The sequence below is a fragment of the Enhydra lutris genome, unplaced genomic scaffold (genome assembly GCF_002288905.1).
Source record: "Enhydra lutris kenyoni isolate GAN:26980312 unplaced genomic scaffold, ASM228890v2 scaffoldscaffold60, whole genome shotgun sequence".
NCBI lineage: Eukaryota > Metazoa > Chordata > Mammalia > Carnivora > Mustelidae > Enhydra > Enhydra lutris.
In genome coordinates, this window is record NW_019154144.1 from 7,207,284 (window position 1) to 7,234,316 (window position 27,033).

General features: G+C 34.8%; 1 protein-coding gene across 5 annotated transcripts in view; it reads left to right on the forward strand.

The window, feature by feature from the left end:
* LOC111158523 (neurobeachin) overlaps positions 1–27,033 on the forward strand; it is a 672,328-nt gene that overhangs the window by 330,640 nt on the left and 314,655 nt on the right. For all 5 annotated transcript variants that reach the window (XM_022520602.1, XM_022520603.1, XM_022520605.1 and 2 more), the window contains one exon: positions 8,002–8,066. In XM_022520602.1, the coding sequence (XP_022376310.1) occupies positions 8,002–8,066 (65 nt within the window). The remainder of the gene's footprint in view (positions 1–8,001; positions 8,067–27,033) is intronic.

The window sequence follows — 27,033 nt, forward strand, 5'->3', positions numbered from 1 at the left end:
AATAAGTTATTATCCCTCTGTGTACGTTCTCATGTATCCATTTCCCTTGTTTTAAGTAATTTCTCTAAGTCTACCTGTCAGAGGGAATTGTTGGAAAGCTAAGACAGTGATTAAAGTGTCTTCCCTGTCCAGCCATATCCCATTTATCAACTCTCAATGTAGTTCATACGTTAGCAACTGCAACACTTAGTTCCTTTCTATGCAAGTACTTTTCTTGTCATCCTTTCAATATTTTACCTAATTATTCTTTTGAAACTCCTAGAATCCCAGTTTCATGGTAGTGTACATTTAAGAAACACTTTTTGGGGTGTCTGGGTGGCTGAATCACTTAAGTGTCCAACTCTTGGTTTTGGCTCAGGTCGTGATCTCAGGGCCATGAGATTGAGCCCCACGTCAGGCTTCTTGCTCAGCATGGAGTCTGCCTGGGATTCTATCACTCTACCTCTGCCCCTTGCACTTGGACACACTCTCTCTGTCTCTTTCCTCTCGCTGTCTCTCTGTCTCTCAATAAATAAATCTTTTTTAAAAACCCACTTTTTGAAATACAAAATCAAATGTGCATCCAACATAAAAGAATATGATCATCGCCTAGCCTCATTCATTACTCACATTTCTTTTACACAGTCACAATAAGTTAACACTTTCAGTCTTACAAAAATACCACTCATGGGAATAAAATGCCGTGTCAGAGCTGAAAAAGACCTTCATAATGATGTTAGTTTAGAGATGTGGATACTTCAATGATTATGATGTAAATTATGTAATTATGATGCAGTAATACACTAATTTAGAAAGGAAACTTAAATAATCGATCAACTTGAAAGAAAATATATACATCACCTCATGACTAAATTATTCTCTGCCTGGGCCCTATCCTTAGAGATTATTCTGTTACGATTGGTACTTTTTAAGAATTCCCCTATTGATTCTTCAGCCAGATTAAGAACCATAGATTTAAGTGATAACCTTGATTTGGGAGGATTAAATTCAGTTCAGTAACAAAAATACATTGAGTCTGTACAGTATGCCAGACACTTGCTACTTAATAGGTATTTATAGTTAAATAAAATAAGATCCTTCCTTTCATTAACCAATTTATGTTCTAGTGGGGAGACATATATATGAGTAAATCACTACAAAATATAAAGAATTATATTTCAGATGGACTGTTTTCTGACTAATGAAAGTATTAGGCATTGAGAAAATAATGATTTAGGATTGATCCCATTTCCAAAGTTTTAAAATAATCATTTCTTTTAAACACTTGAAGATTTATTGCTTTGTCAGGGTGCCTGGGTGACACATTCGATTAAGCTTCTGCCTCCAGCTCAGGTCATGATCCCAGGGTCCTGGGACAGAGCTCTGCATCAGGCTCCCTGCTCAGCCGAGAGTCTGCTTCTCCCTCTCCCTCTGCTCCTCACCCTGCTCCCCGCTCAAAAAAAGATTTATTGTCTTGCCAACATAAACTGTTGTTACAAGCTATAGTTTTCCTATAGGATACTTTTCCCTTCACATTCCAGTTTTTTTCTTTGCACGCCTGTGTTTTTATTTACTATTCTGTACTGGGGACCATATTTTTCTGAGTTTGGAATTTTCAAATAGGGATGCCTAAATAATTTGTGCTTTTACAACTGTCACTCAGAAATTATTATGTAAGTTTTAAAAACACATTCGATCCTGACATTTTCTGAGAGGGAAAATATACTTCATCTTGTGCGGAATATTTGTTATCCCCTTTTCTCTCTCTCATTTAGTTTTTCTAAGTAGTTGGAAGAAAAAATTGTGTTTTCTTCATTGCCTTATGAAATCTGTTTGTTTAAAATTCACCAAAACCAGGAGAGACTGAAGTCTCTAAATCCCAGACAATTGCTGATGCAAACATACTTAAAATCTGTAGTTCTAGTGCTATTACTATGGCTTAGGTCGTTACTTTTCCAACTCTTCTACTGAAGCAGCCCCTTGGAATGGAGCATAGTTGGAAGGAGGGAAAGGGGACGTAACTGTACCCAATGCAGCTCACTGTAAGCATGAACATTATTTGTTCTCCTGTTTTAAAATTCATATTTTAAATTGTACTGTATTTTTCCTATATTACTCATAATTTTGAATTAAATTACTTGACTTTTTTTCCCCTCAGATGCCAGAGAGATTATTGTGTATATCCTGGGACTTTGTTTATCTCCTGCCTCGGACTTTTTTTTATCTCATACCACAATTTGAAAATTGAAAACCTTAAGTCATCTTAAAGAAAGACAATTGGTAGCATTTTTGTGACCTTGGTTGTTAATGTGGTTAACTGAAATTGACTTGATAAATTGAAATTATGCATATTGGTTGTTACAGTTTTTTTGGGAATTTTGAAAACCTTCAAAACTTGAATTATACTCATTTAACATTAGGTGGAATCCACTTTGACCCTTACTTAAGTCAAAGCCTGCAAAATTACTCTATTCCCATTCATAACATGTTAATGTGCAACCCAGTAGACTTCTATCATAAGGAAGAAAGTACTCAACTTTGGATAGCAAATAACTATCAATAGACGCTAGAAAATAGATACTGGGGAATACAATATTTCTTAAATCTTATTCATAGGATTTTTTTTCTTTGTTTTCCATCCAATGTCACTCACCTAAGAGAATTGACCTCTTGTTGCTTAATGCTGTAGTATAGTCATTGTAGAAATTACATCATTTGTTTCTTCTGGCTATTTAGTTACTAGAGATGAATAAAATGTGGCTTCTCCTTCACAGATGCAGTACCTAAGATCTAATCATATAGTGCATACATAAAACATAAAAAGAGTAAATTGAGGTTTAGAGACATACAGAAAAATACTTTTAAGCTAGCGAATGTTGAACTCCATTTTGGAAAATCGTTATTTCAGTTTATGTTATTTTAAAATTCTGTATCACTTAACTATTTGATGCCTATTTCTGCCTGAGGAAAGAAAATGAGAGGTGACAGAAAAACAAGGTAGAGTCTCTTTTGTGAGCTCTGATTTAGATAAGAATTTTGAGAAAAGAACAATTCTCACTTCAGCCTTTCTGAGGAAGAAGTTGAACTCAAATAACAAAGCCTGTCAATAGCATTATATTATCATTAGCAAACTATTTGCCTGCTTACCCAAAAAACAACTCTGAAGTCAAAACTATATATATGGCTATGATAAGTTGTCATTCAAAATTTTTTACTCTCTGTAATCTGATAAAAATGATCTATTTCCACCTTGGCAGCCGACAGCGTTCCAGACAGTGGCTGCGTTGTCTGTCTGGCTCCCAGAGTGAGGCTGATGAGGATATAGAGGGGAATACCCGCAATGGACATGGAGCTTGAGCAAGAAATACATCTTTGTTGTTTAAGCCCCTGAGGTTCAGTAACTGTCACAACATCATCTTGTCTCTCCTGTGGGAGACACACCCTCGTTTTGGCAGAGTACACCATCACTAGGTTCTGGAAAGAGAATGGATGAAAAACAAATGTTTATGCATGTCTGAAACTAGTCTATCTTCGGATGTTATTGATAGTTGGTGTGGATATTGTGTTCTGAGTGCTACGTTCTCCATAACCATGCAAGCAGTGTTTCCTTTTCTTCTCTTTTCTAGCTTTACTGTTGAGAAGTTAAGTTTCATTCTTCTTCTTGATTCTTTGTACAAACTTTTTTTGTTGTTGTTAGCCTTTTCCTTGACCCTCATGTTAAGGAGAATTTTATGATAATGTGGTTTGCTAGGGGTTTTAAGTCAGATATTTCATTTCTGGGAACAGTTTTAAATTTATTTGATCATTTCTTCTCTTCCGTGTTCCCCATTCTCTCTTCCCCATTCACTCTTTCTACAGTTCCTACTCAATGTATATGGCCTTTCTGTTGGAGATCCTCTATTTCCTTATTTCTTTATTTTTGTTGTTGTACTGTTGTTTCATCCCTCTATCTTTTTGTTGGCACCTTATCTTTTCTTCTATAGTTTTGGGAGATGCTTGTGACTTTGTCTTTTAAGCTTGCTTGCTTGCTTGCTTGCTTTTTTTTTTTTTTTTTTTTTTTTGATGTTTGCAGTGTCTTCACGTATCTCAACCATGTAATTACAGATTTTTTTTTCCTGTTGTTTCACTATCTCTCATTTTCCAGGTTTCCTTTTTTGTTGTGTTGTTGTTGCTGTTCCCAGTATCTCTTCTGTACTCTTGTCTTGGTCTGCGTCTTTCATGTCAGGTTGCCAACTCTAGCTAATGACTTCAAAAGTGATATTAGTAGTGTAGGCAGCAGCTCTTATGCCAGCTCTGGCACCAGCTGCAGCACCTTGGGCCAGCTCTTGAACAAGCTCTAGAGCTTCACACAGCTCTGGGACCTCCTCCATCTCCAGAGCTGAAAGCAGTGCCAGCTCTGGAGCTAAAATCAGCTCCAGACCAGCTACAGAGCAGAGCTAGAGCCAGCTCCAGGGATAGAGGAAGTTCCATCATTAATGGGCAGTACTTGCTTCAGCAGCACCTGCAGAGCCAGGGCCAAGTCCAGAACTCATCCTACCAGCAACTCTGGAGTTAGAGCCACCTTCTGCACTAGCTCCAGAAATAGTGCTAGGGCTAGCTGCAGAGCTACAGCCAACCCCAGCAGGAGCTCTCGTACCAGCTCCAGACTTAGTGGCAGCTCCAACTCCAGTTCTAGCCCTAGAGACACTATCAGCTCCAGACCAGAGTCCTCTCCATCACCAGTTTTCGTATCAGGTCTGGCAACATACATGAAGTCAGCCCAGAGCTAGAGTCAGTTCCACAACCGCCTCTAACATTGCAGTCTGAGATACAGCCAGATTCGGCATCATCTCTAGAGCTGATCTAGCTACACATCTAGTGCCAATTCCGTTCCCAGATCCACCACCAGCATCAGAGATGGGCAGCTCCAGACCCAGAGCCAGCTCAGGCATCAGCTCCTCTGCCAGTTCTGAGCTACAGCCGGTATGGCTTTAGCTTTCTGTCCCCTCCCTTGGAAGGCATCTTTTTTGTTTTTTTGTGCTTTTCAATGTATGTTTCATGCACTTTGTGCTTTACCATATTTTGTGTTTTATAGTTCACATGCAGTAAAACTTAAATCCTTACTCATTAAAAAAGAGAATGTTAATGATCAAAGGGTTTTATTTGTATGTTTTTGTTTTGTTAAGCCTGTGTAATAAGTGAACTATTTTCTTTTAAATGGCACTATAATACTTTGCTGCTATTCTTAAATTTTGTTAGATCTCTTTTTATGCCTATTTTCAGCTTCTTTTCCTAATCTTAAAAATGTGAATGATTCCCAAAATTCATCCAAACCTAGGTCTTTTCATCCTCCTTGTGTTTCTTCTTCTTTTTTGAACAATTTTTATTTAAATTCAATTTACTTAACATATAGTATATTATTAGTTTCAGAGGTAGAATTTAGAGATTCATCAGTTGCCTGTAACACCCAGTGCTCATTTCATCTTTAGAGACTTTTGCCTGATGGTTTGCCTTAATCAATATTTTTGTGCAAATAATTCCAAATTCCACATTCCATTTTGATATACCATCATCACTCTAAATCCAACAAATATGAGCTTAAGACAACCCTAGGGGTGGGAGGGATGGAGTGGCTTGGTGATGAACAAGAGGGAGGGTATGTGCTATGGTGAGTGCTGTGAATTGTGTAAGACTGATGAATCACAGGCCTGTACCCCTGAAACAAATAATACATTATGTGTTAATAAAATAAAAGACAACCCTATGATTTTCCTTAAATGTGTACCCTTATTTGCATAGTAATATTACCATTCTTTCTATCATTCATGCTAAAAACTTAAACTCTATATTGTTCCACTTTTTTACTTTAGCCCTTAAATCCAATTTCTCATCCAGTCCTGACATCTTTTCTTTGTATTGTCTCTTAATTTCCATTTCCCTATTCAAAATACCAGTGCAGTATAGGCCCTTACTGTTTTTCTTCTAGAAAGGCATATAAAACGATCTTCTACTGTTTCCTCTTGCTCAAAAATGACAAATCATTCTAAAACATATATTCTTGAATGAAGTTTTGCAGTCATACACTTTCATTGGCTTTCTCATCCTTTAAACTCTAATGTCCTTGACTTGAATCAGAGTTATTTCTGCCGTTCCTTTATCAAAGATAGCAAATTAGCATCTCGTGGGCTGAGGCACCTCACAGGTATCTTTTGTTTGATCTTTGATCTGAGCAGTTTTTAAAACATTTTACTCTATGATCTTTTAGACACGGTATAATTTGGGATGCATATGTAGTACCTGAATATGTACTTTGAAATATCTTCTTGAAAAATCCTATGCATGTTAAAGTTTCTGCTGATAAAAGAGCATTGGTGTACAAACAGTATTATAAAGGAAATCATGTTTAAGAAGTTGTCTGTAGGAATTTATTCTTCAGAGTGTCATGGTTCTTGTTAAATAAGAGTCAGTTTTCTCTCGAAGCTAGTATCACAATAAATATCAAGTTTTCCTGAGAAATTTGCACATTTTGTGGGATATTGGTTTGCAATAAATATATGGGAAGATACAAAATATATAAAAGGATGATAATAGAAACCATTTTATTAAAATATAGGAAAAAGAGTTTGCTGTAATTATTTCCAAAGAAATGATTTTAAAGTTTTAATAAGCACTGTAAAATGCTATAGTGATCTTGTCATTTAGATGAATTTTCATTAAAGATTATATATGATAGCTAAAAGTGGCTTTGCTAAAACCATTTAGCAAACCATAGAACCATTTAGGCCTTCGTAAGATCATTACTGACTCCAGGCTTCCACATCTCTTTTCCCAAGTTGTTGATTCTCCCTTCTGGGGAAACATAGATTCATGATGCATTCTTCTATAATTCTTCACAGATTTACTTTGAGCAGAAAATATTTACAAACCCAAGTACCTACTTTTGGGGACCACATTTATTCCCAGTATGTATGCAAAAGCTTTAAAAAGGCAATGTGATCAAGAGTAAAGGGAAGGGTTGACATAGAGACTGTTTTTTGTGAAGGTGAATTTGTGGCAAGTCAGCTGACTACCTCGGTGTGTAGCAACTTAGCAACTTTTCTCGTGGAGAAAAATTACCTATAGATGAGTGATGTGAGAGATCAATAGGGATTTTGTATAAAATGTATTAAGGAGGCATTTATTTATAGTACAATTGAAAGGGATGTGATTTTTAATCAAAATGCAATTTACCAGGTATATAAAAAAGCAAAAAATTGAAATCACTAAAATAAACCAATACCCCTTAAAAAATGGCTAAAAAAATGGCTAAGGCATATTCTAAATATGCCATTGGAAGAGTACAAAATAAGCAATATACTTTCCTAATCCAAAACACTATATAACAATCACAAATTTATAATGATGACACTGTGGAACTGCCAAATGAACAAATATTTTCTAAACTAGATTAGCAAAGAGAGGTTTCACTTGGATATAGTTTTAATATTATTTTCTCCCCCCCCTTTTTTTTGCAAATTCAAAAGAATTCATTTGTAACCCTTTTTCCTACGTAGTTTTCAGTCACTTGGAATGCATGTGTAACTAGAACATTTAATTTCCAAATCAATTTAAATCTCTTGTATATAATTCTGATTTTTTGTTTTGCAGCCTCAGTGAAAAATCTCTATATTCAGGGCTAATATTTTCTTTCCCAAATGATTCTAGTGCTTGTATAGTTGCATGACTAATTATTTTATTTCTTTTGGAAGGAGGCTTTGTGCTGAGAGCCTTCTGTAACCTGTGTCTCACTTTCTCAATCCACGTCAAGCCTGAGATTTACTGGGAATTCAAATTCAAACGCACCTTCTGAACTAAGTGATACAGAGCTACTTTTAAATTTTCGATTTCTTACAAAATATTTTAACATTTGTTAGAAATATTTTTAAAAGATTTAGAAATGATGTAACATGGAAGTTGTTAACAACATCAATATGATCCTTAAACCAGATGTTACTTTTGTTTACATGCTCATTTTTCTAATATTTGGTTTGGTTTTTCCTTTAGGAATGGCAGAATTCTATTCAGAAGAATGCAGGACTTGCATTTATTGAACTCATCAATGAAGGAAGGTAATTAATTTTACAATTTTTAGACAATTAATCCATGTACATTTTATTCCACTAGGCATATGCTCTCCTACCATCTGTTCCAAAAATGAGTAAGAAAATATACTTGAGTTAAATAATTTATCACACAGGTAATTAAAAGGAACAAAGTTTAAGATATAAATCATATTTATTTTTAGGGTGGGGAAAAGCATCTCTGAACTAAAGGAACGAACTTTATAAGGTTTTTGTAAGATTTGAGCCCCGTCTTACTGGGTAGTAAAGTTGTTTAACACAGATCAAGTGAACCCAGTCTGCAGTCCCATCTGCCACTCCATCTGTTTTCAAAGCCATGCTCAGTGTTTGCTCCCTCAGCCCATCTCAGTTCATGTGAAGTAGTTTTACCTGAACAAATCACGCTCTTGGATATCCAACTGAAAATGTGAAGAATGTTAAATATGGTCAGGTTAGGAATTCATATACCCCATTGTTAAGATGATGCTGTAAGTAAATTTGTGTTTGGGCCCATTATTATATTTATCACTTTAGGATAAATAGTTGTTCACTGTGATTTTTCCAGTACTTTATTGGCAGTGGATACATTGAGACAGATGTTAACTGTCACCATTTTGAGATGAATGGCTTCTGTCAGCCAATGACCTGCATCCATTACAATGTTTTTTTCTATGATATAACGTATTCTCTGGAAAATAACAACTGAATATTTGGCATAATCTACTTACTTCTTATTTGAAACTATATTTGATTAAGTTGATGATAAGGGAATAATGCTTACTGTATATAAAACTTCTCTTTGTCCAGGGAGATGTCATGAAAGAATATTTTACAAGATATTCTTTGAAAATTAGTTTATATATGGTAATGAAACCTATTTTAAAAAAATTAAATTCTCTTTAGGATTCCTTTTTAGTAATAGTTTTCTCCTATCACTTTATTATAATTCAGAGACTAACCTCTGTTTTTTATAATTCATTTTATTGTATATTCCTCACTTACATATTCCATGACTGAATTATTTTTAGTCATAATAAATAAATAAATAATCTCTAGAAGTTAGAATAAGTTTTACATTCACCACAAAGCAAAAGATGCAGGAAAATAACAGTTTTCTTTTATAATATAAATACGAATTTTACATAATAATAGCATACTATAGTTCTTATAAAATTATTTTGTGATAAAAATTGATCATGATTATTATCCATCTTAAGGGGATGAAAAATAGAAAAAAAATGTTGCCCAGACTATTCATTTTCATATCAGTTATAGAAATCTCTCAATTCACATACATGCTAATTTTGTCAATTTGTTTCTACTGTGAAGGAAGAAAACAGAAATTATCTTGTTGTCAGTAACTCTCTGAAGAGTTAATATAATTGAATCTTCAGCACGTAAGATTATAGCTATTGTCTTGGAAAAGAGAAGGGGGGAAATTTGCTGATACCAGAGGTTTTAGTTTTGATCCTATTTTACTGTTCAGTGATAAAGGTTGGAGTTCATTTTATTTTGTTTTTTAGGAAAAGAGTTGGAATTATAGAAACCTTCAAAATGTTCACCATAATGTTTTGTTCTATTATAGATTTTTGTTTTCATTTTTCCTACCAATTGTAAAGAAAGATGATTTTGGAACAAAACTTAAAACATGATTAGTTATAATATGAAAGAATAGATCATGTGTACATTAATACAGCAAATGTCTATTCAGCATCTACTACATACCAAATACTATTATAGGAGATGGGAATAGAGAAGTGCAAGAGACAAACATGGTTCTGAATTTTTGGGAAAAGGCAAATATTAGAATAGCACATATAATATTATAAGGGTGCTGTGATAGAGATGGTATAGATATTAATACAAGTATAAGGCAGGACACTTAATCTAGACTGAAAAGTGTATATTCTCCAGTGGTAGGAGTATCAGGGTTTTCAAAAAACTTATCTAAGAAAAACCAATACAATAGAACAAAGATAGCATTTTCAATAAATGGTGCTGGCATCCACATGCAAAAAAATAAATCTAGATACAGACCTTATAGTCTTCACAAAAATTAACTCAAAATGGATCTGCGATCTGAATGTAAGATACAAAACTATAACGTGTATAGAAGATAACATAGGAGAAAATCTGGATGACCTTGGGTTTGGTGATGACTGTTTAGATATAATACCAAAGACATGATCCATGAAAGAAAGAGTTGATAGTCTAGACTAAATTAAAATTAAATAGTTCCATTTTACAAAAGTCAGTGTCATGAGAATGAAAAGACAAGCCACAGACTGGGAGAAAATATTTGCAAAAGACACTTCTGATAAAGGACTGTTCTCTAAAATATACAAAGAACTTTTAAAATTCAACAATAAGAAAATAACCTGATTAAAAAATGAGGCAAAAACCTTAACAGACACCTCAGCAAAGAAGATCTACATAGAACAAATAAGCTTAGGAAAATATGCCTGTCATCATAAGTCATCAGGGTAATACAAATCAAAACAACAATGAGATACTACTACGCACCTAATAGAATGACCAAAATCTGGAACACTGACAACACCAAGTGCTGACCAGGATGTAGAGCAGCAGGAACTCTCATTCATTGGTGGTGAGAATACAGAATGGTACAGCCTCTTTGCAAAATAGGTTGGTAGTTTTTTACAAAACTTAACATATTCTTACTGCAGATCTAGCAGTTATTCTCCCTTATATCTCCTCAGAGGACTTGAAAACTTATGTTCATGTAAAAATCTGCACACAGATGTTTATACCACTTTATTCATAATTGCCAAAACATGGAAGCAACCAAGATGTCCTTCAGTAGATGAATGGATAAGTAGATACCCATTTATTGATGTGGTATAACCAGATGATGGAATATTTATTATCTAGTGATAATAAGAAATGAACTGTCAGAGTACCTGGGTGGCTAAGTCAACTAAGCATCTGCCTTCAGCTCAGGTCATGATCATAGGTCCTGGGATCAAGCCTCATATTGGGCTCTCTGCTCAGTGGTAAACCTGCTTCTCCCTCTCCCTCTCCCCCTGCTTGTGCTCGCTTTCGCTCTCTCTCTCTTGCTCTCTCTCTGTCAAATAAATAAAATCTTTACCAAAAAATATGTATATATGAGATGTCAAACCATGAAAAGACATGGAGCATGGAGAAACCTTAGTTGTATATTACTAAGTAGAAAAAGCCAATCTGAAAAGGCTACCTACTCTATGATTCCAACCATATGACATTCTTGAAAAGGCAAGACTATGGAGACAGTAAAAAGATTAGTAGTTGCCAGGGGTTAGGGAGGAGGAAGGCATAAATAGGCAGAACACAGAGGATTTTTAGGCCAGTGAATCTATTCTGTTTGATACTATAATAGTGGATACATGTCATTATACATTTATTGAAACTCATAGAATGTAGAACACCGAAAGTAATCTCTAATGTAAACTATTGACCTTAGGTGATAATACTATATTAAGTTAGGTTCATCATTTGTTACAAAGGTACCACTCTGTTAGGGTATGGTGATAATGGGGGAAAGCCTGTGTGTGAGGAGGGGGTATCTGGGAAATCTCTATGTCTTCTACTCAAGGTTGCAGTGAACCTAAAATTCTCTAAAAATAGTCTATAAAAGTAAAAAAAAAATCCAGGAGGTTCCAAAAAAAAGTGTATACAAATAGAATGCCATCTTCATTGAGAACTGAGAGATGGTTCTCTGTTCTCTGGGCCAAGGGAATGGTGTGATATCAAAGCCTGGAAGCAAGAGACAGCAAGACATGTTGCTGGACATCTCTTTTTAGTCAGCCAAGAGCTATTTAAGTGCCTGTTGTATACCAGCCATGTAAAGGCAACGTCATCCCTTCATGGCAAGGATCGCTGGCAAGAGTCATGCCATGAAGGGGTTTCTAAGCTATGCTAAGGGTGCTGTGATATAATTGAAGAGAGCTAGGCATAATCCACACTGTGGCAAATGGACTTCAGGGGCTCTAGACTGAATTTAATCAGAGGTTCAGTAATCTCATTTAAGATGATGTCATAGACTGACTACTAGTGGTATGAGGAAGGAAGAAGTGGACAGAATTAAAGTATCCTTTAGAAATTAAGTCTAGAGAATTGCTGGTAGATTGAAGTATGAGAGGGAAAAGAAGGAATCAAGGGTAACTTGATTTCTGGCTTTAAAGCTGGATAGTTTATACTCTAAGTATAGCTTACTTAGAACAATACAGAAGGAAGGACACGGGCTAGGTGGGAGATGGTTTCACCTTTGGTTACACTGATTTTGTAGCACCTGTGAAATCTCTGAGTGAAAATGTTGAATACACATCTTGAACTTGGGTCTCTAATTCTGCAAAGAGACAGGTAGAAGGATTTGGATTTAGGCATCCTCAGCTTCTATGTATAAATGGTAGATAAGGATACAGATGTGATTCTCAGTGAACCTGTGTGGAGCGAACGGAGAACCTGAGGCCATTTTACTGCTGTTCCTGCTGGGAATCCTCTTTCCCCACAGCTGTACATTATTGGCTGTTTTCTGTCATTAGGAATCAGCTTAAATGTCACCCTCTCGGAGAGGCTCCCTTGACCCGTCTTATTGAGTTACCACACTTCCATCACATGGCTCTGTTTTAACATTTAATAAGATCATCTCAGATTATTTTCATTGTTTACATCTATCTTCCCCACCAAAATGTACTTTCCTTAAGAACTTGTATCCTCTTCACTGATCTATTCCTGGTTTCTGGAATGATACCCAACATGTAGTTCACAATCACAAATATTTATTGGAGGAATGAAGGAAAGAATGGTGACTAGAATGTTTGAGATGAAATGAACAGTCAGCAAAAGGGTTTTCAAGCTAGGATGAAAGAGACCACCAGATTCAGTGACGAGGCTGTCAGTGTTGATTTCATTCACATGTACGCTGGTGAATTCCTGTGTGCTCAAGTGCTGGGTAGAGACCCAGGCCCTGCTGTAAGAGAGCTTACAGTCTTGTGGGGACAACAGTCTTACAATTACTGATACAATAAATGTGCCAAAGTCAAGGGTACAACGGGGAGCAGATGATTCAGGGAATGATTTCTGAGAAAGTGGTGATTTAATGAGAGAACTGGGTTTAGGACCTAGGTTGTTCTGAGCTGAGGAATGTGTGGGAGATGAGTGTAGTCAGCACATACAGCAACTCTAAGTAAGGAGTTTGGCCAAGAAGAGGATGGATAAGGTGATTGCTGGAGGTGGGTTTGAGGTAGTGGGGTGTTTTTTGGAAGAAAAGAAGGACTCAAGTATTTTTTAAATGGTCACTGAATACTCTTAGAGGAGTGAGATAGAGGTACATGGCTTGGCCCCTTGCGGAAAAGCACTGAGAAAAGAGGCAGACAGTTATGTTGGCATCAGGTCTCAAAGGGGTTTTTGATGATACCTTCTGTTTTCTCTATGAAGTGATAGGTAGGACCATTTACTGAAAATGAAGAAAATTTGGAGAAGTAGGTGTCACATTTGAGAAGAAAGGAGACTGTTGAAAATAACCAGTGTAAAAGAACAAGGGAGAGAAAAGATAGGAACCTTAGGCCTCGGCCCAGATGTTGGGGGACCAGATGGAGACTGCTGTCTTTGATACTGGAATGTTTTCCCCAGCCGTCTACAGTACAGAGAAGACGGGCATTTGCTTTAAGACACTCATTTCTCATACTTCAATGAAAAAACATCTTCACGGAGTATCAACCCTTGACCCCATCCCTATAGGGTTATACAGCTATACCCCACCCCTATTCCAGATGAGGTGCCCTCCTGTGTTCTCATAGCACCCTCCAGTTCTCCTGGTGTGTACTTCCATACAGTGTTAGGGCCTGTTTTGTCATCGTGTGTTTTGTAGGGTTCTTTCCACAGTACCTATTACAACACGTCGCGTATGTGTATCGTTTGTATGGCATTCAAATACCAGTTCTTGTATTGATAAACTGTCAGACTCTAGGCATGTAACATAATCTCCCTCTGACATAGTTTCACATCTGTAGAAGGGTGTAACACCTTTCTTGCCCGTTTTCTCTGAATGTTGGAAATAATATATGACATTTATTATAACTGCTGCAACACAGGCTTTAAAAATGGAAGTTTTATTGTTGTTGTTGTCATTACTTACAAAATATATTTAGAATTTTGCTGACTCTCAACTTTATAGTTTGCTTCCTCCCCTTTGAATTTAGACCTTTCTCTTTCATAAATTTGAACTTGGGAGTTTCAGGTAAAAAAATATCATACTGAGATAGTTGAGATGTACTTATACTAAATACACATTACTCCATTTATCTGGCTTCTATTTGTTGAGGCCTCCTATTTGCTAAACACAAATTAAATTCTTTATACACTCTTATCTCATTTGCATGGACATACAGTCTCTTTCTTAACTTTTTCTAATAATTTAAAATGAAGCATATAAAAAAACACTTTCTCTTGGTCGTTAGAATATTAGTTTTTAATTTGTCCTTGTGGGAATGAAGTTAAAAATCTTTAAGTGGAAATTGTTGTAAATGTTTATCCTACTTAACAGCTATACTCATGAATATAATTCATCAATCATAGCTAGAGAAAGCAATTGTGCAGTTGTCTACAATTAACAGGACAAAAACAGTTGATGAATGTGTAGCTGAATTAAAGTACTCCCTAGGACAGGCTGAAATTATAAACTGGATCATTTAAAGGAATCTAACAAAGGATCTTTATAATTAAAACAAAGCAAGGTTAATGGGATGTAAAATTGCCTATAATATCTTGGCAATAATAATTGGAATTTAAATTATTAAAATATGAATTGAACTATAAAGCAAATAAGAAAGACATTTTTAAATTATCAATTTGAGTGATCCTTTGAAATAAATTAATCATTTGCCTAAAATAAACCTTCATCACTCTTTTGAAACCATATAAGATATAATATAAATGAGTATACATAAAAGCCAGTTTGTATTTGTGTTTGGTACTGAATTTAACGTAAGATTAAAGATTCCAATTTTTATTTTGTTATTTAAAATAGTGAAAAATATATAGCTTGCATTTCTTAGGTTTTGAAAAAGAAAAGGATATTGCATCTTAACATAATTCTTTAGTGATTATATGGCCTCGATTTGAATATCTTCTTTAATTTAACAAATGCTATATAATAATTAAAACAGTAAGTTTTGGTTTGGCTTATTTAATAATTAAAGCAATAAAGTTTGAATTTATCTATTTGTATCTTTGATTTGGCAACAACTGTATTAAAAAAAAAAAAAACAATAACTTCCAAAACTGTAAGATAAGAAACTTTTTTTTCTTAGATTTGAGATCTTGGTTTAATTTTGAATCAAGAACCCCTGAAAACTTCTGGAAAACAGAAGTTCCCAACCAACCTAATCTATACCTTTTCCTTACTATGTGGTATTCATTTTACTCATGTAATAGGTTTTTAAATCATGCTGAATTTTGCAAATGAATGAGGGAGGAAATCTTGTGCTTTTACAAAATTAATTGTATCATTTAAATAGTATTGCTAATTTATAGACTTAATTTTAGACATTGATTATAAATAAAATGTTTACCTACAACTGAGATAAGCAAGCTATGTAATGATGGCTAGATTTCAAGGAATAAGAAAATAATTTAGAATTTAGTCATCATAAACTTTATTTGAATTACATTTTAACCATGTTTAAAGTATATCTGCATATGTGTATATATTGAGATTCTTTATTAGGACAACTTTAAATATGCTTTCCTCCTAGGCAGCATTATTTTAACTTTGGTAAGAGTTAAGTAACAATTCACGAAACACTCACAGTTCTTTATATTAAAAGACAAATGGCAAGAGTGCTCAATTTTTAGTATGTTCATTTATATAATGCCTTATTTCCTGCTTATTCTTATTTCTTAGAGACATTAATCTTTTTGTTGTTGATCTTAGCTTACTTATTGCAGGAAAATGCCACTCAAGATTCAGATGACCCATTTCTTTATAGGAAACCTTGATTCAGTTTCTATCCCATTCTGACATAACTCGGCGACAGAGGAGCCTAGAATTGACGTTTGTGGTTCATATGTTGATTAAATAACAGGTACGGGCAAACTAACAGGTTGCTGGAGGGACCATGTTAACATGAAGGTACAATGTGTATGGCCAGTCCAAGGATATGCTAAAGGTAAAAGGTGAGCTGAAGGAATAGAATGAGCAAGCCAGGTAAGACAAGAGAATAGCCATGGCCTGTACTATAGATTTTAGTCTAGAAGCTCTTCCTAAGGTGCCAGGGGAATTTAAGTGTTGCATATAAGCTGATTATTTTTCTTCTTTCTTTTTTTTTAATTGTGTTATTTTAGTCACTATAAAATACATCTTTAGTTTTTGTTGCAGTGTTCCAGGATTCATTGTTTATGCACCACACCCAGTGCTCCATGCAATACATGCCCTCCATAATACCTACCACCAGGCTCACCCATCTCCCCACCCTCTCCCCACTAAAACCCTCAGATTGTTTCTCAGAGTCCACAGACTCTCAGGGTTCATCCCTCCCTCCGATTTGCCCCAATTCACTTTTCCTTTCCTTCTCTTAATGCCCCCCCATTATTCCCTACATTCCACAAGTAAGTGAAACTATATGATAATTGACTTTCTCTGCTTGACTTATTTCACTCAGCATAATCCCCTCCAGTCCCATCCATGTTGATGCAAAAGTTGGGTATTCATCCTTTCTTATGGCTGAGTAATATTCCATTGTGTATAGGGACCACGTCTTTATCCATTCATCTGTTAAAGGGCATCTTGGCTCTTTCCACATTTTGGCTATTGTGGACATTGCTGCTATGAAAATTGAGGTACATACGGCCCTTCTTTTCACTGCATCTATATCTTTGGGGTAAATACCCTATAGTGTAATTGCCAGGTCATTGGGTAGCTGTATTTTTAATTTTCTGAGGAATATCCACACTGTTTTCCAAAGTGACTGCACCAACTTGCATTCCCACCAACAGTGTAAGAGGGTTGCCCTTTCTCCACATCCTCTCCAACATTTGTTGTTTCCTGCCTTGTTAATCTTTGCCATTCTAACTGGTGTAGGGTGGTATCTAAATGTGGTTTTGATTTAATTTCCCTGATGGCCAATGATGATGAACATTTTCTCATGTGTATTCTATAGGCTGATTATTTTTTTTATAAATAATTTTTAAAAGATTTTATTTATTTATTTGACAGATATCACAAGTAGGCAGAGAGGCAAGCAGAGAGAGAGGGGAGGAAGCAGGCTCTCCGCGGAGCAGAGAGCCCAATGCGGGGCTCGATCCCAGGACCCTGGGATCATGACCTGAGCTGAAGGCAGAGGCTTTAACCCACTGAGCCACCCAGGCGCCCCATAGGCTGATTATTTTTCATGTTGGTAAAGGGAAAGCCCATAAACTGTATTCTTTAGTTATTGTTGTATAGACCAACATCTGACAAACCAGAATACTTCTTTTATGATATGACTGTTATAAAGGGTCACAGTCCAAGCTGGAAGAGGAATAAGAAAAAGGTCATTGTTTATGTTTGCATATATTAAATATTTAGATATTTTTAAAAAACACTACTTATACTTATGAGCAGACTTCAAAACAGTCCATTATTCATTCAAAGTCTAGATTTTTTTCATTCTTAGCATGAAGAAAAACAATAGACTTACTCTTAGGAGTAGATTGATGTTAAAAATTATTTAATATTTATACCCAATATTTAAGGAAAAACTAATACCAATTATACTCAGTCTTCCAAAAATAGAAGAGTAGGTAATACTTTACATCTCATTTAGTGCAATTTCATCACCTTGATAACAATAACAATTACAAGAAATAAAATTATAGATCAATATCCATTGTAAACATAGGTGCAATGTTAATGTTGCCCTTTTAAAAATTGTCAAATTAAATCTATATGAAAAGAGTTATATCATAAACAAAAGGTGTTTATCCCAAGGATGCAGAGTTGGTTTCAGATTCAAAAGTATCTATCTATGTAATACACCATATCAACAGATTAAAAAAGAAAAAAGTAAGGGTATTTTAATAGACATGAGAAAAACATTTGAAAAATTCAACATATATTCATAAAATACTCTCAGTAAACTAGAAGTTAAACTTCCTCAATGTAATAAATGCTATCTACAAAAAAACATAGAGCTAACATCCTACTTAATGGTGAAAGACTTACATGATTTCCCATTAGATCAAAAACAAGGCAAAGATGTTCTCACTCACTATTTGTATTCAGTATTGGGCTGGAGGTCATGGCCAGTTCAGTTAGGCCAGTAGAAAGTTCTAAGGTGGCTGAGAAAGGGTACTATAATAAGTGAATTTAACAAAGTTGCATGATGATATGAGGTCAGTATTCAAAAATCAATAATAATATATGTGAAATATTAGAAGCTTAAATAAAGCAAAACCATAGAAGTATCAAAAATAAGGACTACCTAGGGTTGCACTAATAAAATTTGTGATAGATCTATATGATAAAAACTACAAAATATTTTTGTAAAAAAATTAAAAATAAAGAAATGCAGAAATATGTATCCATGGATCAGAGGACCTAACATGTTGAGAAGTTAGTGCTCCCCAGACTGGTCTGTAGACTCAAATCTAATCAAAATTCCAACAGGCAATTTTAGTTTTCTTGGTAGAAATTAACAAGCTGATTTTTAAATTTCTGTGACAATACAAAGGACCTATGATAGCGAAAACAAAAAATGAACAGAGTTAGAGGATTGGTATAAAGATAGGTATATCAATGGAAGGGAAGACAAACTATCTTACAACTCAGTAATAAAAAGACGAAGTACCCAATATAAATCGGGCAAATGATTTAAACAGACACAGTAGCAAACAAGATATACAGGTGGCCAATCAGCACATGAAACCATGTTCCACATAATTATTCATTTGAAAAATTCAATTTTAAACACAGTGAGATGGCATTATGCACATACTATAATCGATATAATTCAGTTGATTGGCGATATAATTCAGTTGATTGGCATTGATGAGACTGTGGAGCCACTGGCTGTACCTTGCTGGTGGGAATCCACTTGAAAACCAGTTTGTCAGTATCTTAAAGGGTTAAAAAAACACTTAACCATTTGACCCAATAATTCTAAACTTACATATCTTCCCAAGAGAAATGAAAACATTAGTCCACATTAAGATCTGTATGTGAATGTTCACAGCAGCTTTATTTATAATAGTGAAAGACAGGAAATGGCCCAAATGTCCATCACTAGGTAAGTGAATAAAGTAACTATGATCTAGCATTATGGAATACTACTCAGCAGTAAAAGATATGAGCCACTGAAATGCACAACATACATGGAACTTAATTTTGTGAAGCTGAAGAAGCCAGACAGCAAAAATATGCTATCTTTGCATTTATGAGATATTATGGAAAAGTCAAAATTAGAGGGACAGAGAATAGTTCAGTTCTTGCTATGGCAAGAGAAGAACACAAGGGAACATTTTTGGGTGATGGAAATGTTCTTGTTTGTAGTGGTGGCTACCTAAAATATGCATTTGTCAAAACTCATGAAAATGTGCATTTAAAGAGAATTAATTTTATTATGTGTAAATTAGATAAACCTAACTTAAAAAAATAAATAAAGAACTACAGTAGTGCTTCACTGCTTGCAAAGTTCTGTAATATGACCTGCAAGGACTTTACTTATTTGGCCTCCCTTACCTTCCACACTGATCCCAGCTCCCTCCATTCACTCCTGTGTCACCCTCATATTTCACGGTTCTTTACTACCACAAAGAAGGTCCTCAATAAATTACTGTTGAATGAATGAATGCCTAACTCTGTATCTCACTCTCTGGAATGCCCTGTGAGAAGCCAAACCAAAGTGATTACGTTTCCCAAACAAGTCAAAAACAATTGACTGTGCAACTTTGGGCAACTTAGTCAATCTTTCTAAGCCTTAGTTTCTTCATCAGTATAATGGGCTACTTATGCTTATCTAATAAGATATCAAAGGATTTAAGCATCATATGAAATGATACCTATAATGCTCCTAGCCTGATAAGTAATCAATTTGCAATGTTCCTGACACATAATAGGCACCCAAGAAATGATCATTTGTTTTTATTGTTATATATTTAATAAGTGGCGTGTGAGCTGGGTTTTGAAGGTTGATGACTCTAGAGTACCTTACACATCCTGTCGAGAGCACTAATGGGTTTTTCTGTGTTCTTATTATGATAGTCTCACTACTCCCTCATTGGCTAAATCACATTTTATGCAGAACACTAATATACATATCCATGTGGTAGGTAGGGTAGTAATAATGACCTTTTCAGAGCCTTCCTAGTGTATTGTGCTACTTAGCAGTCAAAACAGTAAATAAAAGTCATATGTTACTTGTTCTCTCCCTTCTTTTCTAAAAGAAATGTATTTTATATTGCATTATTCTCTAGTTCTTAGAGAAGATAATATTTTTAAGAAATAAGAATAAGATATTATATTTTTAATCAAGGTAAAAGCTCTTATTGGGACTTAGAGTCATAATATTTGGGGTACTTCTGCAACCCTTTTCTTTTGGAAAAGGAACGATGTCATTGAGGGAGCACAGGACTTGGGAAATTAACCAAAGAGACTCTCCTGGGGTACACAATTCTTCTTGGCATCATTGTATTATATTGTGGCTAATGGTGCTGTTATGCCTCATTTGCCTCCAAATTTTTCCCCCAAATTTTCTTTACACACCATCAATCCATGTTTCTCTGCTTCTATTACTAGAAGTTAAGTAGACTAAAATGGCTTGAAGCAAGCCTTCTTTCCTTTAGTCACTGCCACATCCCTGATCTTGAGCTGGTATTTCTCAATTCACCAAGTCCTATTCCATTGATTTTTTCAGGCTTGTATTCTTGTTAGCATTGACTGTCCTTCTTCTGGACATTACAATTTGGAGCTGTTTACCTGGAAGCCCAAAATTTAAGCTAAGAGATTGATTATTTGACCCAGGGTTAACCCTAATAGGAGTGAGTCTTCTGGTCAGTATTTTTGAAACTATTTTCTTGACCATTAATAGTGCATGAAATCAATTTAATGGGTTACTGCTATCAGCATTTTCCAAAATAGAAAATAATAAGTAATAGAAAAAATAATTGGGTGTATTATCTGTTCAGGTAAATATTGTTTGCTAAAGTGTTTGTTGTGTGGGTATATGGGGTTGTGATATGAAGTATATTTCTCGTATTTTACTTTGAGACACAGTTTAAAAGTCACTATTCTAACCTGAATTGACAGTTTATGTGTCTTAAAACAACCTTAACATATCCTATTCTAATAGCAATGTTTCTAAATCCATATTAAACTATAATCTCAGTAAGTTATACAAATCCTTCATACTGGTATTAGCTTGTTGAGACTGGTTTTACATAGAAGAGTAAATAGCTAAGCAACCTATCACTGAAGAGATTGGAAAGGAGAAAAGTAGGAGATTTTATATAAATTGACCATTTTGGCCTTTGAACAAATCAAAAGTAACTCCCTTTGCATGTGTACCGTACAAGTTGATTTACTTAATCTAGTGACCAAACTAGTATTAGAATACCTGGGGACTCATCTTAAGTAATGACCCTAACCTACAATGTTAAATACATGTATATATGCTCTTTGTAATCCTTCTAGTGGTGTTATTTCTGAGCTAGTTAACTTGGGGATTGATTTTGGGATTGTGCAATGAAGTTAACTAAGCAGTGCCATACTCCCCACGTGAAGAGAAAGACATGGAGATTTCTAAGAAATTATATCCAGACTTTCCCATCATTCACACTGTGTGAACTCAGTGGTCCTCAAATGTCAATGTGCTTTAGTATCAGAGGGATGTTTATGAAACATGTAGATGCTAGGGTCTCACCTCAGACCTGTGCAGTCAGTATCTCTGGATAGGAGTTATATCACCATTTTTAATGTGTTCTGCAAGTGATCAGTACACCAAATTTTGTACACCAAAATGTACACCAAAATTTGAGAACTATGAGAACTATTACACTTCATTCATTCATCTTAGGAGTCATCTAAAATTATCACCATCTTTACCCATAACTGGAAACATAAATATAATCATAAGCTAAGTGATTTTTTTCTATGCTTCACTAAGGAGTATAATAACTGTTTAGGTTCATGGCAGATTATAATATAAATTTCTACCTTTATGAATTTGAAATGATAGACTTATTGAAGCCTCAAATAGGTGATAAGAAAATGAATCCACCTATCGGTAGTTCCTTGTTTTCATCCAATATAATTACTTAATTTCCAGGGCTTTTTTCATAACAGTTAATTAGATGGGGAGGTAGGTTTCAACCAATGCTAATTCCCTCTCCTCACCGCACTTTCTCTCTTTAATGTCTCCCTTCCATATCCAGTCCTTAGATATCAATCTCAAACTCCAAAATTGTCCTTTAGGTTTTATCTTCCTTCTTTCTACGTTTCCCAAATCAAAACTCCAGTCTTCTAGGGAATCTGAGACAAGGGTAAGTCTGATTATATTTGTACAGAATAGGTTTTCATATAGTAAGTTGATCTAAAAGCATGAATAATTCGTAGATCTTATTCTCTGGGAAAGATTTAGTGTTTTAAAAGAAAAACTTGATACTGTATGTAATTTTTTTTTTCCTAACAGCTGTAGAGAGAGAGAGTTTTCAAGTCTCTAATGTCTGTTTTTCTACTTTTCTTTCCTTTGCACCAAAGAAACACTCAGCGTAGCCCACTATAGAGACCCCCTACTATGCCCCAGTTTTCTAATCTTTCTATTTTACCAGTCATATAATTGAGTAAATTGGGTCTTGCCTAAAAAAATACAAAGTTTTATGAGCAGTACAGTTCATAACTAATATGCTGGCTTACAAATCTAGGTTTGAATATGCAGAATCAGTTTGAGAGTCCCACCACAGCCTGATGTGGAGATTTGTAAACAAATGTCAAGATCTGCCATTGTTTTTCCTTCTTAATAAATGTAAAAGAACCAATGTATCAACGTGTACCTTTTAGAAAAGTGAACTACTATTGGGGGGGGCATATAGTACATGTCAGACGCTTCACAAGTGTTCTCTAACTTGTGCTCATCACAACCTTATGAGGTGTTGTCCCTCCTTAAAGGAAATGTACTTTTGGGGAATGTAAGAAAGTTAAAGTCAGAGATACACTTCTCAGGAACAACATGGTATTTATTCTGCTATTTTCATAAGGTGAAGACTTGTTGGCACTAAAATATTTCAAGAACCAGTAGAGCCCAAAGCTTGTAAACATTTTCTAAAATTTTTTAAAATTTAAAATTAAAAATTAAATTATAGGGTTTTTCTAGATTTTTAAACAGTTGATTTTTTAAAGACTTTATTTATTTGACAGAGCACAAGCAGGGAGAATAGGAAAGGGAAAAGCAGGCTCCCCACTGAGCAGGTAACCTGACATGGAGCTCCATACCAGGACCCCTGGGGATCATGACCTGAGCCAAAGGCAGATGCTTAACCAACTGAGCCACCCAGGTGTTCCTAAATAGTCTATTAAAGAGTATCACACAGGAAACAATTGAGCTTCTTTGACCCAACCAGACTCTACCTTGCAGTGTCACCAGAATCTCTATGCCAGATTTTGGGGCCAAAGGCAATTCTACTCCTATGCTGTGTGACCACTTAACTTCCATTTGGAGTCTGTCTTCTTGGCTAAATAAATCAGGATCTAAAAATCTAACCTTACAGTTTGGACATACATTTTTTCCCGCAGTTTATAAGATATCTGAAATAATACACCCTCATTTTCCAATCAGGAAACTGAAACTCAGACACAAGGAAAATTGCTCAATTCATAATACTGATAAAAGGCAGAACCTAAATATAAACTAGATTTGCTTTTGTCCCCTCATTCAACATAAATAACGGAATACTAATTTTTCTGACCTCTTGCATTGCTTTTTCTATTGATTTTTTTCTTTCATCAAATTACAGAGATTATATTTAAAATTCAGTATCTGTTAATCTCAAGTCAAAGGCAAGCAATTAAATTATAACATACTGCATAAAATTGGATTCTTTCTAGAATATCATAATTTGCCCTACTGATATCTGTTCCATTTGGAATAGATTACTTTGTTTTGTCTCTTGACTTCTTTCCTATATCCATGACAACTCTGTCTGTTTTAAAAATAGGAATAAATAGGATTGAACAAATTGATGGGGTTTTTTTCTATTTCCTTTGGAAAATAGGCTCACATTAGAAGATAAAGACCACTTGGAATGCCTGGATGGCCCAGTTGGTTAAGCATCAGCCTCTTGATTTTGGCTCAGGTCATGATCTCAAAGTTGTAAGATGGATCCCTGTGTTGGGCTCTGTGTTGTGCATGGAGCCTATTTAAGATTCTCTCCATCCCTCTCCCTCTGCCTCTACCCCACCTCTCTTTTTCTTAAAAAAAAAAAAAAAAAAGAAGAAGAAGAAGATGATGATGATGAAGATAATTTCTTTCATTTTCTGTATTATATAGATACTATGAGGAAGAAGATGTTCTGTAACAGATATTTCTGAGTTACCCAGCATTTTTTATTTACATCATTTTCTGTGTGCTAAATGTACCGTAGAATTTCATGGTGTTAAAAAATTACCTTAATATTAAAATTCTATTTCTTCTTTGCCCCTCCTTCTCACATAACATATTTGTGTATTCATTCAGTCATTCATCCATTTAGCCATATGTTATTGGTGAGTCCATATTTCATACCAGGTACCTTGCAAATCATGTTGGCCTTAGAGATGAATAGGCACTGTATCTAATTTTATGAACTTCACAGTCTAAGAGAGAGAAAGTTGTTGAAAAGAAAAAGAACATAAAACAATGTGATAAATATTATAATGCCAGCACATTTGAGAAATTGGAAGGTCTTTTAGCTTTTTTGGGAGGAGGGGGTGAAAGAGTTTACAGGAAGAAATGGCACTTATTGAAGTCCTGAAAGAGTGTGAGTCTTTAAAAGTGCTCCAAAGATTATTTTCTAGGATATGGAATAAGTATGTTAAAGAGGCAGTAAGATTAGAAAAGTAGACTAATATCTGTATATAGTGAGTCTAACTATTATCTATTGAGTAGACATTTAAGAAATTTAAGTGTAGATAACACTAATGGCAAAGTGAAAAAAAGCTGTATTGATGGAATATTATTTAGCCATCAAAAGGAACAAAGTACTTATACATACAACAACATGGATAAACCTGAAAAACATTATGGTACTAAAGCATCCAGACACAAAAGGCCATATATTATATGATTCCATTTATGTGAAATGTCCAGAATAGGTAATTCCATAGATACAGAAAGGAGATTAGTTACCAGGGGGTGGAAGGAGTAAGAAAGGGGAAATTGGAACTACCAATAGGTAAGGGGAGTTTTTGTTTTAGTGTTGTTTTTATTGCAATATAACATAATGCAAATTTAAGGTATATAACATGTTAACGCATTTATACATTGTAGTGTGATTGCTATCATAGTGATAACTAACACCTCTATCATATTATATAATTATCCTTTCTTTTTAGTGGTTGGAATCATTAAGTTCTAGTCTCCTAGCACAGTTGATTAAAATAAAGTATTGTATGGTCAGTATAATGTGAAATTTTAGATCTCTAGGGCTTATTCATTGCAAGTGTATAACCTTAAACAATATCTGGCCTACACCTCCATCCCCCATCCCCTGGTAACTACCATCTTACTCTCTGCTTTTAGGAGTTTCAGTTTTTTTAGATTCCACATATAAGTTACATTGTATAATACTTGTCTTTCTTTGTCTAGATTATCTCAGTTGTATAAAATGCTCAAGGTCTTGAGCATTTGGCAGGACATCCTTCTTTCTTGTGGCTGAATGATGTTCCCATTTTGTGGCTGAAAGATGCTCCTTCTCTTCTTTATCCATTCATTCATTGATGGACACTTAGGTTGTTTCCATTTCCTGGCTATTCTGAATAATGATGCAGTAAACATGGGAATGCATGTATCTCTTTGATATCCTGTTTTCTTTTTCTTGGGTGTATTCCCAAAAGCGAAATTGCTATATCATCTTGATGCAGAGTTTTTAATTTTTTGAGGAACCTCCATATTGGTTCCATAGTGGTTGAACTAATGTACATTCCTACCAACAGTGTGCAGGTGTTCCCTTTTCTCCACATCCTTGCCAACCCTTGTTATGTCTTATCTCATTGTGGTTTTGATTTGCATTTCCCTAGTTACTAATGATGTTGAGCATCTTTTCATGTACCTGCTTGCTATTTGGATATCTTCTTTGGAAAAAATATCTAATATGGGGTTTTTTGAGGAATGATGGAAATGTTCTAGAATTAGATAGTGCTGATCGTTGTACAACGTAGTGAATATACTAAAAACCACTAAAGTATACATTTTTAAATGGCATTAATGTGAAATATATCTGAATTTTTAGAATGCTATAAAATTTAAGGTAAAATAAAATTTAATGATAATCAGAATCTTAGAGTTTACCACTGAGAGAATGGCCACTACTTAATTTATAGTATGTACATGTCAGGATTCAAAGAAGTAATCTCAGAAAGACAAAGAGACAAAAAATGTGCAAATAAATTGTATTTATGTAATAAACATGCATATACATCTAAAATAGGGATTGTTTTTTCAAAGTGATAATGATATATAATTTGTGAGTTTGAAATGGACAATATTGGACAATAATGTGTAAGACAAAAATTATTAGGTCATATTGTTGTGGAAGACAGTTACAGTATTAATTTTATACTTTGTTAACTATACCTGATAAAATTCCAAGAATAACAGTGAAAAGAATTGCATAAACACAATTCCAATTAGTGAAAGGAAAAAAATGAGAATAAAACAAAACATTAAAAAACTGAGACTCCAGAAATAAAGTATTGTGTTAGAAATAAGTACATTGTATAACAATGTGCACAATTAAGGCAAATAAACAA